The following is a 12,520-nucleotide window of genomic DNA, read 5'->3' as shown; positions in this document are numbered from 1 at the left end:
GATTGATTTATCTTTAGGTCTGGGTACAATATCTCATACATCATTTTTTAATATGGATTGATACTCTTCAATCATCGCATCTTTCCAAGGTTGACATGATAATGCTTCTTCGACATATGTCGGTTCTGTTTTAATGAGTTCGGATATTTGTTCTACATAACATGAATGGTTCCTTGTTCTCTTGTTTTCTTTTAATACTTCATCAGGTTCTAATTGATTTTCTTCTATCATTTTTCTTGCCCAAAGTGGCCTCTTTTTGTTGTTAGGGTTTTCAGTGTTTTCTGTAATAGAACTTGTGGGTGCAACATGTTCATAATAAATCCCCCTCTGATTCTATACTAGAGGAATCTCATCTAATTTGGTAGTTGGTTCTGTGTATGATTGATCAATGTTCTTCAAGAGATTAAAAGCAATGTCTTCTTCAAATAGAGATTCAATGGTCCTTTGACCAAGGACGTAAATCCTGTAACCTTTGGATGATTCACTATATCCTATAAATATGCCTTTCTTTCTTGATGGTTCGAGTTTAGTTCTCTTCTCCTTGAGTATATGAATGCATACAGGACATCCAAAGATTCTTAGATGACTTGAATACTTCTTCAAGTGTTTTGTTCTCTAATATTGAATGAGGGCATCTATTTTGGATGTACACTGCGGTGTTAGAAGCTTCAGCCCAAAATGAAGTGTGAAGATTCTAATCATGCATCATGGCTTTGGCAAATTCTATAATAGATCTATTTTTTCTTTCTGCAACTCCATTATGTTGAGGATTATATGGTACAGAAAACTCCCTCTTAATCTCAACAGAGATGCATGACTCTTTAACGTAGTTTGGTTTTCAACTAGGGCTTTACACTCTTTAAATTTGGATAATACTTCAGTTGATTCTTTAAGTTTAAGAAAGTAAATCCAAGTTTTCCTAGAGAAGTCATCTACAAAAATTACGTAGTATAGAAATCCGCCTAGGGAAGGCACGGACATTGGACCACACAGGTCAGTGTGAATGAGATCATGTACAAATTTGGATTTGTGTTCACTTTTAGGAAAGGACCCTTTTGTGTTTTTACCTAAAGCAAATCCTTTGCAAGTTCTAGAATGATCAAGTTTTAGACTAGGTAGTCCGGTTACTATTTTCTTTATGGATGGTAAGGCGCGAAAATGGAGATGTCCAAGTCTTCTATGCCAGATTTTGTTAGAATTTGAGATTTCATGATTTAGGGCTAGATTTTGATGATTACAGAGTTTGTACAAACTTCCATCTCTGAACCCAATGCTTATTGCATTCCTAATGTTGGAGTTCTTGGCCCAAGATAGTACTTTATCCTCTTGGAATGTGATTTGATACCCTTGGTCTGCAAGGCCAGAGATTGAGGCCAATTTTCTTTTTATGCTAGGTACAAATAAAACATTCTTTAGTTGAAGTGTGAAACCTATTTTCAGTTATATTGAATATGATCCAATACCTTTTACCGGATATGTAGAATTATCCCCAATAGTTATTTCTTCAAAGGAATACCCTTCAAAACTTTCGAATTTGTCTTTAAACCCTGTTATATGACAAGATGCTCCACTGTCTATTATCCATGTATTTTTAGTGGAGTTGAGTTCACTTGAGAGAGCTATGTAAAATGTAAAGTTTTCATCCTTTTCATCTTTGACTTCTGCTAGTGCTACTTGAATTTTCTTCTGTTCCAAACAGACATTATGAGTACAACAAAATTTGTCACATTTGAAGCATTGAACTTTTGACCAATCTCTTTTCTTGCATGTTTTGTTAAATTCCTTTCTTTTTCGTTTGAATTTAGCTTTCTTTCCCTTATTGTTAGCATTGGCTTGGAGGGCTTGAATATCTCCCTCTTGATTTAGGCTGATTCCTCTTAAAATTAATCTCGACTCTTCTTCAATACATTCATTTTTTAAGTTGCTCAAATTTTGGAAGTTCAAGTTGAGAGCTTAGTCCATGAATAAAAGTTCGTTTTCCCAAGATAAAGGCAATCATTTTAGTGCTATGATACAAAGTTCTTTGTCATCCACTTGATTTCCGACAGTTGCAAGTTGATCTTTTAACTTTGAGATTCTTTAAAAATAAGACGTAATAGACTCTCCATTGTTTATTTTGATGTATATTAATTATTGCTTCAGTGTCAACAGTCTACTGGAATTTATTAATTTTGAATGTATTCTTAATGGTGGTGAACATCTCATAAGCTGTTTTTAGGCTTGATATTGATGGGAGAATGTGATCTTTGACAGAGTCTATAATGATCTTCATAGCTTTATTATTATGTCTTTTCCAAGATGTTTTGTCTTGATCATTCTCGGGCATCGACTTATCTTCCTCTATGTATCCTTCTAATTCCATTTCTCAAAAAGAATGATCATTACTTATATTTTCCATGATGCAAAGTTGGAGGCCCCATCAAGTCTGTCTTCCAGTCTTACATGATTCACCATAGTTTCAGATTGAAGATAGTTTAATAAATTTAAATCTGTATAAGTTGACTGTGAATATCAGTTCGTCTCTGATACCATGTAAATGTTTTTAGGATTCTTGATAGAGAGAATAGATATACATGTGTTTTCTTTCTCTGAAATAGTAAGCCTGAGTTCTGATATAAATCTGATCCTTATATATATATCTGTATAACTGAAATACTGATCTGTGATTACCTTTAATTACTTTGTGAATAGGAAGAAAACAGATGTAAGAATGCAGATGTATTCAGACAATTAATGATATTGATATGGACATTGTCTTTCAACATCGTGTGAGTGGGAATATATACATGTAGCGATCAGTCCCCGCAGGGACATGACTCTACGTGGCCAAAGGGGCCACATAGGGTCATGTCCCTACATGGACCTTAACACAACTTAGTCATCCTTTATACCTTTGGCTAATGTTAATACAAACACAGCCCGATCTTACAAGGAAACTCTCGGCATGATATATATATGATTTATTTTTTATTATTATTATTATATATATATATATATATAACATTATTTAAGTATATGATTAATAACAGAAATGATAATGAATATATATATATATATATATTACAATTCCATATACTTATATTTTTCACTTCTACAGAAGCTATAATTTAACAATCATCTCTGCATTCTGGTTTGGTAAGCCGATGCTGAAGTATACCGATTTTGGTGTTTAATTGCTGCAATTTTTATTGGAGGGTTTATTGATTCGAATGCCACACATTCAGCCTTCAAATCTTGTCATATACTGTTCCTATGAGGGTGATTGGTAGTTACAAATGAGGGTTTATGGTCTGCAATTGTTTGTCTATCTTGTGCAGCCAGATTTAATGAAGATAGCGTGGGTTTCTAGGAGCTGCATCTACTCATACAGAGTTGCAATTTGCCTCTGCTAAGCAGTGTTTTGCATAGGGCTTCTACAAAGATGTTGGCATGGAGTTTTCTGAGACTTAGTTGCAATATATTGGATGCCAGCAGATATTCAGGTTCCCTATTTGAATTGGTCTTTCATGTGAATTGTTTGTAATAATTTAGAAGTGTTATAATTGCAAATAAATAAATTTATCCTGGCATTGTTAGTAGTTTCAAATTGTGTTATTTTTATAAGCATTTATATATTCTAGAAATTGTAAAAAAAATCATGTCTCACAACATAAGAAAATATAAAACTTGCATAGTATAAACAACACAATCTTCAGCATTGCTATAGTGTAAGCCAGCAGGGTTCTTACGATAGAATCAACGCTTGCATGATAAGTGTTTGAAAAAATGTCAAATCACTAGAATTTGTAGAACTGGTTGAGACTCTTTACATCACTTCCCTACAATATTTCCTTGGGAAATGTGTTTTCTTATCATCATAAAATTTTATTAAAAAGGGGACATTACGTAAGTTGCGTTCAAGCATGCAAATTAAGGTTCGAGGCATGCTTTGAGGGTTGTATGATGGTAAAAGGAAACTTGTAAATAACCTTAGCAGGTGCTAGGCCATGACATGTAGCTATTTTCCATGGTAAGATACCAAATAGCTTTTTTCCATAGTGAGACAACAATTTGTAGGTTGCAAAAAGCTACTTGTTTGTAAACTTATTTGATGCTGGGCCATGTAAAGTAGTTATTCACCATGGTGAAATACTATCATTTCATACAAGTCTCAACAAATTTTAGATCCAGGCTGTGAATGAATCTTGGTTTTAGTAGTTTCCAGTAGCAAGGCTAAAGTTTGTAACCATCTTACCATTCAAAATGATGCAAGGATGATGCTAAAGGTTCAATTTCCGTATTGTTAGGTATGCATAAAACAATGGCAACCGCTTCAATTTAGACCACACAAAACTTTTTGAACATATTAACAGAACTTTGAAGGTGAATTTAGTTTCAAAAAGGTTACCGAAATCAGAAAACATGTGATTTGTTTGTGCCATCTTTTTATTTTCTAGGGTTGGACCAAGCTGTGACTATTTTGGAAGGAATCCTTTTATTTTTTTCTGATTTCTGCCACTATTGTATTTTGCTTTTTACCCTAACCCATTTTTTTCCAAATTTGAAAAGAAAAAGTTATCTTTTAGTTTCCTGATTTAATCATGACAAATTTATGTACTGTGCTTTTAACCACAATGACATGATTATGCAAAGGAATTGTTACAACTGTAGATAATTGCTATTATTATCATTGAAACTATCCATAAGAAGTGCACCGAATAAGAGGAAAAAAAAAAGATCTCAGCATTTCTAGCAGAAAACTCTTAAAAACTATGCCTTGAGGACAAATTGGTAAAAATAAGAGCATGAGCAACAGATTAACAACATTCTTGATGATGCACTATTTCCTTAATAAAAATTAAAACGCAATAACTTTTATGTCAACAGAGCCATAGTAAGAGAGATGTACATAAAGTGTCTTTTGACTCTCTGATGGGTTCAAATTATACTTGTAGAAATTGTACATTAAGTTTCAAGCTTGGGAAACCATGCATGGGAATAAATTGGGATTGGAACAACTACAAGATGAAACTGAAGCAGAACAAGCAATTAGATTATTACACAATAACTGCAGATAATATTTGATCACACCATTGACTCTTATTTGCTGCACAAATATCTCAAATCAATGATTCTATGCAAACTATGAATGTAAGTTACAATTTCATCCTTACCAAGAACTGCCACAGGCTTCAACACCGGCCCACGTATTTTAGAAGATGTTGCATGTGCCTCCAGGACAGATGACATCATTGTTGTTCCTGGTAGACCAACAACTGTCGACCGTGTCTCTGTTTGGTCATCAGCTTGTAAGCTAGGAGCCAATGCTACAACTGGTGCCATCTGTGAAAGCTGATCCTGGGAAATGATAGTCGATGGCAGTGCAGTGATGGGATGTGGTACAACGGCAGCTGTAGATACATTAGAAGTCCTTGCCTCAATTTGATTGGGTTGTGAAATTGGAGTCTGTGTGATAGCAGATATAGCTGGCATTAATGGTTGTATAATGGAAAGTGGTTGTGCAATTGATACTGAATTTTTCCCTGAACCTGATTGGGTCACTTGAGCTGGTAATGCAGCTGAGTTGCCATTAATTAAAATGTTGGCAGGTTCATGGTCTGCTTTAGACAATGAAGGCAATACCATGGATGTATTCACTGTTGACAGCCTTGCTTTTTCAATCTGCAAAAGCACATAATTAGCCTAGTCTCTTCACAAGAGAGACAACACATGAAGTAGCTTGTCTTCTAAGCATTTATTACATCTACTTGGGGAATGAGATATATAGAATACCTAAAACCAGAAATGGGATAGTAAATAATTTTCATAGAACAAACAAGAGTGCAGAACTTTCCTATTCTTCAAATTCATGAAAGCTACAGCCTCCCTCTTAACACTCATGAGTGAACAGAGATAACTAATGCCAAAAAAAGTGCTGGCACAGATTTAGGGAAATTGCTACTACAGAAGTTGTGGTTGCAGATTTGCTTGTGACTATAATTAATGTTTCAATACACAATGCAATCCCTCCCTAGCCCCAGGCATTAAATATTAGACGGAATGAACCCTTGATACCTAAGCTCCTGAATCGCATAACTTCAAATGCTTTTGAGAAAGAATGTGAAATTCAGACACAAGTGTAGCTACAGAAGAAACAGCATTACCTTGACAGGCATATAAACACAATGCTGGCAGGTTATAAAGTTTAGTATATTCCAATCTATGATTCTCCAATGATGTAGGGAACAATAATAACAATCACATGGCAATTGTGTGATTGGTAGATAAGGATACAAGAAAAATAGTAAGTGAAATTAGACAGAAACATGCAGGAAACTTCAATTCAATCACAGCTTGCTACTTTATTCAGACCTACATGAAAAAGATGCTCAAATGGCAAGGAATCTTTTCAAATCTGAGAAATTATGTCACAATTTCAAAGAGGTTGTTATCTACAAAGAGTGTAATAACCCACATTTACAGAAAAACGAAACCATGATTTGGAAAGAAGACTTAAAGAAAGAGAAGCCTGGCAGTGGCACAAATCAGTGAGGATATTGTTTGCTTACATAAGAGACAAAACAATGAAAGAATCTACAAAATACATACACTCTAACAAAGAATATAATAGCTTATGAGGATTGATTACATAAACAAGTAAGCCTTAAAAGGAATATTAGCTTCCTGCCATAGCAAAGCATACTCTCACTAATATTAAAACTTAAAGGTGCCTATGTCAAGAGAAAGGGAAGAAAAATGGAAATCAAAATCAATAGAACAAAGAATATAATAGCTTATGAGGATTGATTACATAAACAAGTGAACCTTAAAAGGACAATTAGCTTCCTACCATACCAAATCATAGTTATCAAACAAGCTAGGATGTAATCTAACACAATAATGGAGGTCATTAAAGAGAATAAAATCTCTTATTAAGGTAGCTAGAGGATATGAAAAAGAAAACAACTTTACAAAAAATCATGGTCACATTGTGATCATAAAAAAAAAAGAAATAATTTAAAAAGACGCTCCTTTTCCCAACAGGGAAGAAGGTAGTGCTGGCCAGTACAAAAAATAAGTCTTGAGGAAAATTGAAAAGCATATTAATAGCAATCAAGCATATTTGTCTGAATTAAAATTTAAAAAGAACCAAGTCATTGGAACAGTAAAATGGGCACAAAAATCAACAGGGATTATCACCATAACATTAAAAGATCAGGTAATTTGTGCTAATGATATTCATATAAACTAACTACTCTCAATACTCTTAAGATAGAGAAAAACAAAAATCTATTCCAAAGGATTTATTCAACACACACCACCAAAGACTTCCATCAAATACATTGCAAACTAATCTTCAAAATTGGAAGCAGAAAAAAGTCTTAGTTACCGATTCGGGATACGAATCCGATTCGGGCACGTGAATCGGATCCATGGATTCGTGATTTTTTTTTTCCCGATTAGGATTCGTGGAGGATTCGTGAATATATATATATATATATATATATATATATTACTGATCTTGCCCAAAGCCCCAACTAGTAACAGATATATATATATATATATATATATATAGTTGTTTCTCTCATTTATTAGTATATATAATGCATAAAAAGGTCATTTTAGCACTAGAAAGCAAAAAAATATATTTAAAAAAGTCATATTAAATAACTTAGACTCACTTAAACCTGTCGATCCTTGAGGATTCACACTGGATCCTTGAGGATTCGTGCCTGGATTCATGCAGATCCGGGCAGGATCCTTGTTTTACACAGTGGATTCGTCAGGATTCGTGGGCCATGAATCCGGACGAATCCACTGTGTAAAACAAGGATCCTTCTTGGATCTGCACGAATCCAGGCACAAATCTGGATCCGGATTGGACCCGAATCCGGATCCAGCCTCTAGGGCACGAATCCGGTAACTAAGGAAAAAACCCATAAATCTTGGATCAACCAAACATGGGATAAACATTTGTTGGATAAATTAAAAGAAGATAAGCACCAAGGGGAGGAAAAGGCATAAGAACAATTAAAAGTGTGTGGATCATTCTACAGTATAGTTGTGTAACCTTGCAAAAGTTGAGTAATCAAAGAATCAGGGTCCCTATTGATTTTTCTTGATTTTAAGAAGTTTTTTGACAACATCTCGAAGAGCTACAAAAGAGCACGTGACAAACATGGGTATCAACTGCACAAATATCAATAATAATCATATGAGAATAAAAGTCAAAACAAACTATCAATACAAAAGTAGTTGTGTGGCACTGATATGCAAATAAATCAAGGCAACTCCTATCTCATGCACCTTCTTCAGGAACTATTTTGATAAACATGATGTCTAAATAATCCAAGACTGCAGTTGAGGCATCACTATAATAGGATACACCAACAACCAGTTCTTTACATAAATGATGAAATATTCATGACTAGGACCACAAATAACTTAATGTAATGTCCCGTTTTCCACAGAGAATTTAATAAGAAAAAGAATTAAATACAAGATTAAATAATTAAATAATGAAGAAATATATAATTATAAATAAAATCAATAATAAATATAATATATAATTGATTAAGTTATTATTATAATAACAAAAGAATATCATTGTCATATCCCCATATTTATAAAGATTTTAATAGAATAAATTATAATATAATTTATTATTATATATTATTAATATAATAAGGAGTTAATAATATATAATACATATATTGATCAACATAACCATATTAGATGATTATAGTATCATTGATATGATTATTAAAATATATAAACAAAAATATTATACATATAATTTGTAAAAACCTTCACTTGGCTATAACTTGAACAACTCTGATTTCACCAACTTTTCTCACAAATCAGATTTTTGACATTTTGTTGAACACTTGACAACCCAACTCTCCAGTGAAGTAAATGGAAGTGCATGTATATTTAATACTCTTTGATCTATGCACCTCCCCTATTGTTTGTGCTGGATATATTATTTTTCTATGATGGATTTATATAAATTTTTGTGTCTTTTACATATCATATAAAAATACTGAAACAATAGTGAAGTAGAGTTGTGCAAAGCAATATTTTTCTCAATCGAACTTAACACCAGAATTTACTTTAAAATTCACAACCTACGAACTTGGAAGAATAAGATTTGTTTATATTAATAGTAACAGAATGTCTATCAATAGCAGATTCAATTATTTGTGAAACCTGTTGCTTGAATATGCAATCCACATTTGAAACCTGTTGCTTGATTCTGCAATCCACATTGGCAGACTGAATGCCAACTTTTCCCAGAAATTCTACAGCAAGCCTGGTAAATTAAATCGCAGACCGAAGGAACAAAATGCTGATCTTCATAGGTGAATTGCAGGCCCAAATAGAAGATCGCAGGTCCAAGTAACTTGAACGCAGGCCTCCCAAAACACACCTGCGACTGATATTCAGGTCTCCACACTGAGAATTATGAATTGCAGGTCCAAGACAAGATACCGCCCAGCTTCTATAGAGATGAATTGGCTAGGGGATCGTGAGTAATACAAGTAACACCATAAACGCTGCCTTCCAGATGTAAATCAATAACTAATAATGCCCAATTCCCTCCAAATGCAACAGCAAGTTGATAATAATTCCCTCAGTGAATTCACTCCACAGATCCACAAACTCACTTCCAGCAAAACAATCTCCTTAGACACAGACAACACGGTAGCAGAAGAAGGCAAATTGTTATACAACAGCAACAATTGGCTATAGAAATTCTCAGAATGACCCTTATACTTCAGCAAGGGCACATAATTCAGAAAACTCAGAGAAAGCCACAAAGGCAATAAAAACAAATAAATATCCAAGCATACTTTTCCCAATGAAATTAGCTTTCATTTATAATCCTTCGTTGAGCAAAAGTTTACTAAAAAACTTCATTTCAGAAATTGTGGAAGTTTCCCAAAAGAACTCAACATTAGAAACTTTCCAACACACTTTTTAGAAATATCACTTAATTCCATCATTATAATAATATAAATATTATTATAATAATGCTACTTAATAATTAATGAATAAATAAGAGCTCATGCAATTGTTAACTTTATTTACTGCAGGTGACAACCAACTGCTGAAGCCACCCACTGCACTGCCAAAAATAGCAACTGCCAAAAATAGACCTACTAAAAATCAGTAAATCCACAACTGGGACCCCCAAAACACCCTATCAGCTCACGAGGGTCGCTATGATGAGTTAACTCCATTGACTACATAGACTTGCCAAAAACGGGGACATTACATAATTCAAATAATTATAATAAATATATATCACTTAAAGAACTAAAGGTTGCAACCTAATTTGAATAGGCACAACCCCATATCAAGTACACTATATAAGAAAGAAACATGGAAAAAGAGGACAACCATATCAGATTATAATCTGAAAACTATATCAAGTACGATAGACATACAAAGTAGAGAACAATATTCCCTTATTTTAGATTCAGAGTAGGAGGCTACAGTTCAGTATAAAGATACAAAAACCCAAATCAGTGCAGACAAAGAAGAACCATGTATTATGAGTAGAGCAGCGACTATAATCAGACTGGAAAGAGAAAGAACGGCATGAAGTTTCCCAAGTTGTTAGACAATCAACCTTTAATGGACAAACAGTATCGGTCTTTAAAACCAATGCACCATTTGTTTTCGCATCGATACACAGTCATAATAATAGTGAACGAGACTACCTATGATATCAGAGGAAGAGGATAGATTCAGCACATCACATTACGAACTAGGGATGGGATCACCCTATCAGTCCCTTCTAAGCAATCAATTATATATGTAACAGATACTTAACTAGCAAAGGAGAGGGAAAAACAAAAAAACATATCGGAGACCATAATAAGCAGCAACAGACAATATAGTTATTGCAGCCTATACTGGAGGGGGGCATTGAACAGATTATGAATAATAAAATAGAGACTACAGATCAACAAAGTGGAGACCGTCACCACCTAGTACAAAGCATGGGAATTAGTTGCAGTCAGATTGACGAGGCCATGATATAAGTCAACAGTCCTGTCCAGTCAGGAATTACCTAACTATTATCCAGTAGGTAGAAACTCAGACAGATGCATTCTAAGATATTAATGAATAGAGAACAACTACAATTAGTAATTGGTGATAGTGAAGAATGGACAGAAGCCATATAAGAACAAATATGTTCACAGCTAAGTGTGGTAATCAAAAGAATCACCGGATATATAGTCAACAATCAAAATATAGATGTCTACTTTGTTAAGTTTAATAACCTGATAATCTCCGAGTCTGAAAGTGCAGACCACACTTGCTCTTCTAAGTCCTAAGTATCTATGTATGGCCTTTTGTATGTATTCCTACCTCTCTCTTTAGGTGGCGACTTTCCAGAATTAATTATGATATTAAACAAGTGACACTAACACAATGTGTTAGTCACTAACTAATATTGGATTAGTTTGCATATCGCCGGCTTTAGGAGGAGTCATACAAGCCGACTTAGGGAAGAGACATGCTCCTTAAGGGTCATGTCTCCTAATCTAGATACTTAGAGGGATGGTGCAGTTTTGAAGGGCACACAAACAATTCAGTCTGCTCCTCCAAGCATCAATATCCAGCAAGTTATAGATCAGAGATATTCTCAATCAATATCATATCAAAGTAGATTATTTATTCTTGCATTGGCATTGGAGAAGTACATAAGTTCTGATCAAATATAGGTGTCAAACTTCCTCAATATTCAGATTATTAGAAGACTATTCTCAGCAATCAAGAATTGAAATAGAAGTCTGATTCAAAGGATACTGAATTTGCAGAATCTTTACATTCTTTCTACAAACATATATTCTATAAACATTAACTATGTAGAAATTACCCAAATCTCTACTAACACAAGAGGACATGAATTCTCTACAATAAATTAGAAGGAATCAGCATTGGCAATGAGAGTATCTAGGAAGACAACGCTTTATCAGCATAAGACAATGACTAAGTCCAATAATGGTTACTAAAGCAAGAAGATATTTTATATTGGTACTAAATGTAAGGCAAGGTTGTTATTGCTCAGTTGAGGACTGGATCCCATCACCTCAGATGCGAGACAAGCAGATGGAAGAGGCTGAAGGAGGTTTGGGAGGAGAGGATATGCGTGTCTTGTAAGACGGGAGCTATTGAAACAGAATAGCATTTTCTCTCCGAGTGCACAGCTTACGACAACATCCAAATATACTATAATTTCATACAAAAGGCGGTCAACATGCATAGTTTGTTTGAGGTTGACAGGATCAAGCAAATGGCAGACTTCTTGATTAAGATCCATATCAGAAGATTGGAAATGGAAAGAAATATGGAATCTGTTTAGCGTGTTCTGCTGGTCCCATAGACTGCTGTGGTCTCGTGGACATCATTAAAATCGCATTCATTCATTAATTCATTCATACTCAATCAACTATCTTTGTGTCAGAAACTCCAGAGTCAAAAAGATTATCAAATGTATATAGACCAAGTTGCAAAGCAAACTAAA

General features: G+C 34.2%; 1 protein-coding gene across 3 annotated transcripts in view; it reads right to left on the bottom strand.

Annotated features, from left to right (window-relative positions):
- The window catches only part of LOC149566621 (uncharacterized), a 178,126-nt gene that overhangs the window by 141,494 nt on the left and 24,112 nt on the right, over positions 1–12,520 (bottom strand). For all 3 annotated transcript variants that reach the window (XM_089819926.1, XM_089819924.1, XM_089819925.1), the window contains one exon: positions 5,154–5,661. In XM_089819926.1, coding sequence (XP_089676052.1) covers positions 5,154–5,661 — 508 coding nt within the window. The remainder of the gene's footprint in view (positions 1–5,153; positions 5,662–12,520) is intronic.

This window comes from Cupressus sempervirens, chromosome 3 (genome assembly GCF_028749045.1).
Source record: "Cupressus sempervirens isolate cs-2001-9-10 chromosome 3, ASM2874904v1, whole genome shotgun sequence".
NCBI lineage: Eukaryota > Viridiplantae > Streptophyta > Pinopsida > Cupressales > Cupressaceae > Cupressus > Cupressus sempervirens.
This window is presented reverse-complemented; position numbering and strand designations above follow the sequence as displayed.